Raw genomic sequence first — 6,277 nt, 5'->3', positions numbered from 1 at the left:
TCTGCAGTTGCCAAGTGTATATGGGACAAACTGACAGGGACTCACTCACTCACACACGCACACACACACACACACTCACACACGCACACACACACACACACACACACAGACAGCCAGCCAAGATTACCAACAGCCACTGCTTACTGCCTGCCATTAACATATCAGAGCATAAAAACATTTATAGGGGTAGTTTTTATGAAAGACAGTTTCAAAAAGTGTCCAGAATATCTGTCCTGATCCTTCTTGTTTGGGCTTTGCATCAATTTAATGTGTGTTTATTGTTTTAAATGAGTTCACGGAGAGCAAACATGAGTAAAAACTGATGCTGAAATGAACATTTTGTTAAAAAAAAATGTTTTATTGCACTTCATCACACTACAGGTTTTGCAATGTTGTTTCCCTATTATCCACCACAGCTTGAGCTCCTACATGCTCAAGTTTGAAAGACCCCTCTTAATAATCAAACATGCTTGTTGAGTGTACTAACAAAATAAGAATACAACATTTACTACATATGTTCACAGTTTTAGGGGTAATTTCCCTCTTTATAATGGGGTAAATACTATGTGCTGTCATAGTAAGTGACCTTTGCAGTTAGAGCCTCTGTAAGCTGTTTTGGACTACTGTCATGTTTCATTTTGTTTCTTTACCCCACATTTCTGATTGCGTATGTTACAGGATTATTACCTGAATCTGATAAATGAAACTAAACCACAGAATCTAAACTGTAAAACTACAGAAACAGCTGTTTCACAGGGATTGCCTGATTGCAAAGTTATGACGGACCTGTGAGCATGTTAGAAATCTTTGTGCAGCCATCGCTGCCTGTGTGTCGACAAAAAGTGCGTCAAAACTCACTGCGACTCACCGGACGATAAAAGAGCCTCGACCCGAGAACGAATAAGCATCAGTGTTATTATTTTCATGTGTATGGCAGGCGATGTTGGGTTAAAATGTTAAAGATTGTTGAATTGTAATAATTTTAGTTTAAAACTTTCAGAAATGAACTAAAATTATCAGCAGAATGTGAAGAAATTTAACTTCTGATGATGTCAAAGATGTCTATTATGATGCAGAAATATTTATCATTACTTGTGTTACAACTCTGAGCTCCCGGTTTGGATCACTAGCAGAGCGGCTAACTTAGCAAACTACGTAACGGCAGCTACAGTTAGCAACAGTTAACGATGACTCTGCTGATGATCAGAATTGCTCGAGCAGAACCAGAGGTATCTCCTTTGTTTTCAACACATTCTTCTTCCTTTTCTTAATCTGGTGCCTGCATTACCCACAATGCAACTTAGCCACAGAGTGACATCACTGGAGGCAATTTTATCAGATGACGTGCAGCTTCCTCTTGAGCCACAAAAGACATTAGACTACTTTTTTCACACATGCAGTGGCACTCCCCAAGACCTGTAATCACACTTTAATGTGCAGAATTGGTGGAGTTACCCTTTAAGAGTCCACTTCATCTGTCAGGACAATATAATGTAGCAGCTTCCTGCCAATAATTGTTGCTGTCATCTCCTGTGTGATGCTATTTGGTGGGTATTTAAATCTCCGGGCGTCTACAAATTCATGATGATGAAGCAGTGGACCGTTTGAAATGCCACTGTGGCCGTTTGAGTGCCATCCATACTTGAAACCAGTCAGCATGTGCTACCTTGGCCACCGTACAATGAATGGCCAAGGCATGCAATTACATCACTGGTTGTCATGTATCATTATTAACTACCTGTGTTTCCTAAATCCTTATTATTTAACTATAGTGGCAATGTTGTGCGTATTATTAACTACATGTATAATAATCTTGATGCTCTTAATCCTCTTAATCTCTCTTAGTATGCTCATAAATTTTACACCATTAAGCTGTCAGCTCCAGTGTCGATGCTGCGGTGAACTTTTATACCAAAACATTTGGAAGTAAGAGCCAGGTTTTAAAAGCATTTAAGGCACAGTCATCAAATGTACATACCTGGACATAAATAAAATGGTAACCTTTGACCTTGAACGGATCCGATTAGTCTGGAAGTGATTATTTGAAAAAATGATCCCACTGCATTTAGATTTACAGTTGCAAATCGAGTAAATTGCACTCACACAGTTCCTGTCTTTACACAGATCACACACTGTCCCTGTGGTTCAGCATATGCTGCTGAAGCTTTGCGGCACACTGGAAAGACTTGTCACACTCCGCACACACAAAGATCCTCCCAGCACAGGTTTGCTCCTGGTGAAGCTGCAACGCGGCCAGGTGGCTAAAGTTCTTGCTGCAGCCCGTGCAGCTGTGGGGTTTCCCTTTATTGTGGATGTACTGGTGACGAACAAGGCGGGAAACCATGGCGAACGCCAGGCCGCACTCTGTGCACTTGTGTGGCCGCTCTCCGCTGTGGATGGCCTCGTGCTCGGTCAGGTTGGATGACTTTGTGAAACACTTGGAGCACACGGAGCAGACGAACGGACGCACTCCTCTGTGGATCTTCTGGTGCTCCGTCATGCGACTTTCCAGAGCGAAAGCCTTCCCACAGTCGGGGCAGGAGAAAGGTCTTTCTCCCAGGTGCTTACGCTCGTGACGCTTCAGAGAGAGGGGTTTATTGAAGGTCTTGCCACATTGCGTGCACGGGAAGGGCTTGTCATTGGTGTGGATGTTCCTCTCATGCTTTCGCAGGTCAGAGGATCGAATGAAATCCTTGCCGCACGTGTCGCAGACGTAGGGCTTTTCACCAGTGTGTGTGCGGATATGCTTGCGGTAATCTGAGGACCAGATATAGGTCTTGACACAGAAGGGGCAGTGATATGGTCTTTCACCTGTGTGTAGGCGCTTGTGCTGCTGCAGCGTGCCCTGGTGAGAGTAAGCCTTGCCACATATATCACACACATGTGGCTTGAGGCCAGTATGCGTCTGCAAGTGACTCTGTAGGTTGCAGAACTTCTTGAACGCCCAGTGGCAGTGCGTGCACTTGAAGGGACGCTGCTCTGTGTCGTCTCCACCGCGTTTTTTCATCGCTACCAGAAGTCGAGCCATCTTGTCTTCTTCGTGCTTTTTAAGCGGTTTCTTCACAGGACGACTATTCACAGTCTTCTTTTTGGTCTTATTCCCACCTCCACCTAGATTATAATTCTCAACATTGAGCTCTTTGAGCTTTGATGCTCTCTGTTTGACTGGAGGATCACTTTGTACCTTATGGCTCTTGAGGTACTTCGAGCATTTCCTTTCCTCCTTTTGCGCAGCAGCGTTAGATCCATATATTTTGTTGCTCTCAGAATATTTAGTGCACTGTAACGACTCCGGACTGCTGCAGTCTCGGTCATCATCAAGTCTTGTTTCGTCCCCCGGTGAAAGCTCAGAAAACTTCTCCACGAGACACCACTTTGGTACCTGGGGGTTCAGATAAAGGATTCCAGTGTCGCTGCTCTCTGGAAGTGAGTTCACACCTACACAAATGCTGCCTAATGCAGAATCAGTCTCCATTTCATGAGTGCTGATTAAGATCTGTCCATCTGGGGGAGAAGGAGTGATACAATGCCTGTCTTCATGTTCCTTTCCACTTCTCTTTTCAACAACTTGTCTGTCAGACATCCCTGGGGAGATCTCATCAGCCATGGTCACTTGTGCATCGAGTCACGAAATCATCTACATGAGTTTGAAGCTGTTCAGGGAATTCCTGATGCCGCCTTGAAAAGACCTGGAAAATGCAATAGACAGAGCATGTTATTACCATCCTCATCTAATCCTAATGGGTATGCTTTTATCATAGCTTCCATTCCCTTCCGAATATAAATGATCATATCATATTTAAGTCTAATTTCCTCACATGACCTTACAGATCTGTTTGCAACACTTAGCTGCTGCTTTCACCAGATATCTTGGGTGTGTTCGTCACATAAACATGCACCTTGCACATCCAAATTCCCAAACTTTCAACAGTTTTGCTTATCTTTCCATAAAAATACAACACATGGATTTCAACTTAACAAACTGAAAACATTATACCAAGCTACTTACCCTGCGGTCTTCTTCCAAGCAGGGGAGAGATTTATGCTAGCTCCAGTATACCACTACGGGAGATGTTCAGTGAGTGGTGTTAACAGGCGGGGTTTGGCAACAGCCGTCTCTGGGTCAGCATCTATCCGGCTAGTCAGCACAGCCGTGATATCTTAACGGCCTGGCTCAGCTTACCTTTCACTGGCTTAGCTTACCACCCGCTCGTGTACAGCCCCGCTAAGTAAGTCATACAGTCAATATCACAAGCTGAGAAGTTGAAACTCCTGTTAAGTTGATGAAAACATACTACAAGGAACATTCAACTGTCAAAGAAACTGCCTCAGTTTAATGCTGATGCCTCTATATGAACAAACTAGACCATTACTGAGAAGCTATTTCTATAAAGGTGTGAAAGATATTTTTACTGCCTGTCACTGACTAAGATTCTGACTTATCGCTGCAGATAAGTCATAAAATGAAAACCACTTTTGATGGTGGGCTGCTGAAGGTTAACTGAGGAGGAGTCTGGCAGGCTGATGACAGAAGTTGTTGTCCAAAACATGTGCAGGTGTTTGTCAGATCAAGATCTTTTGACCCAAGGCACTGGTGCTGAGACCGCTTTGGTCCACAGGAGTTGCCAGAACCTACAAATAAATGAAAGTTCCTTGTTTTTTTTAGCTTAAAGGTGCAGTATGTCGGAATTGGCCAGCTGTAGAAATTATACTCCACACAAATAGGGGGCAGTATATCACCAGAGTAACTGCTAACTGTAGCTGGCATTTGCTAGTTAGCTTAGTTAGCCGTATAGCTAGTGGTCCTATCAGCTGACTTCAGTATGCCTGGACTGGAAGCTCAGAGGAAAGGTGTAGTTCTTGTGTTGTCACTGCTTATTACAGGAGCCCTGGACTGCTGGGGCTAACTGTTAGCATGCTAGCTTCAGTAGATGTCTCTGTCACTGTCCCTTAGAGTATCTGTTAAGTCTTTTTCTTCCAATACTGACATCTTTTCATTTTTATTTTATTATATTTTTACATTTTAAACATTTTTTAAGACTGACAAAAGAAACTTTAAAGGGGTGTGACGTGGGCTTTTCCTCCTTTAAAATGTGTTTAAAGGTCCAGTGTGCGGGATTTAGGAGGGTCTATTGAAACACATTGAATATAATATTCATAATTACATGGCCACCAGTGTATAATAATCACCTGAGAGTAAGAATTGTTGTGTTTTTATATCTACAGGGAGAGCAAGTCCTCTGCACAGTGGTCCAGAGAGAGCCCTTCATGTTGAGTTTTGTGGCAGAAGGTTAGTTGTAAACTGCAACTCACCACTAGATGATACTAAAGCCCACATACTGGACGTTTAAAGGAATGATTTAAACAGTGAAAATGTAGAGCTATGAAATATTTCTTTAGGTTAAATAACTAAATTAGATTAAGATTAGTTAAATATGTTTTAAATGTGTTATAACTTGATATATGTTTGGTGAGGGACTAAAACTTAGTCACCTGCATGGCTGCGACTGGAGGAGGGGGTCTGAGTTCCAGTCTAGAGAAGTATATCATTTATTTTTTCATTGCATGTTTTGTAAAATATTCCTCAGAAAGTTTCCTTTTAATCTACTTCTGTTTCTTTTTCAATAAAGACACTACAGAGGACCGACCACCGTTTTTTCCAGACTTAGTAGATTTTACTTCAACTAATCAATTAAATCAACCAGATTTTGTTTGATATTTCTTGTGGGGATTTCTGCTGTGTTGAAGCGGGACTGAGTGGTATGTGAGTATCCAACTTGAAAGTGTGTTACATCGTGTTGTTTGAGTCTCACAAAGTCAAAGTTACAAGTCAAAAATATGTTACCATAGGAATAGTACTCGAGTATACTTTGGGTAGACTGATTATTGACCTGGCTGATTTTTAGATATGCAGCCTGCTGCAGCCTCCAATCTGCAAAGTAACTAATTACTTAACTGTATCAAATAAATGTAGTGTAGTTTTGATTTGGTCCGTGTGGAGCGGTGACTTATTTGTAATATCCCTCAATATTTTGTGACCTCATGAATAACTCCTCACTGACCTCACTTCATTTAATGTTGATTTGATGATTTATGTATTAAATGTACAATTTAGTCCATAACTCATTTATAATGGTTTGTATTTAAGTCTTCTATTGAAACTCTACAGTCTTTTATTTCTTTAATAGCCAATAAAATCCATATTTTTGGTATAACAGTCTCTCTTTTGTTACTTTTATTGCATTAAGTTCATATGTCAGTACAGTTACGATCATTT

The 6,277-nt window shown here is 41.6% G+C and overlaps 1 protein-coding gene across 1 annotated transcript; it reads right to left on the bottom strand.

Moving 5' to 3' along the window:
- Positions 1-2,125: 2,125 nt before the first annotated feature.
- On the bottom strand, positions 2,126-3,607 carry znf648 (zinc finger protein 648). The gene has a single exon (XM_073476388.1). It carries the CDS (start codon positions 3,605-3,607, stop codon positions 2,126-2,128), a length of 1,482 nt encoding a protein of 493 aa, XP_073332489.1.
- Positions 3,608-6,277: the final 2,670 nt, after the last annotated feature.

The sequence above is a fragment of the Pagrus major genome, chromosome 11 (genome assembly GCF_040436345.1).
Source record: "Pagrus major chromosome 11, Pma_NU_1.0".
In the NCBI taxonomy this organism is placed as follows: Eukaryota; Metazoa; Chordata; class Actinopteri; order Spariformes; family Sparidae; genus Pagrus; species Pagrus major.
The sequence above is the reverse complement of the archived record's forward strand: the minus strand, read 5'-3'. Positions and strand labels throughout refer to the sequence as shown.

Coding starts and splice junctions, on each gene's coding strand:
- znf648 (XM_073476388.1), bottom strand. CDS start 3,607: ATGGCTGATGAGATCTCCCCAGGGATGTCTGACAGACAAGTTGTTGAA.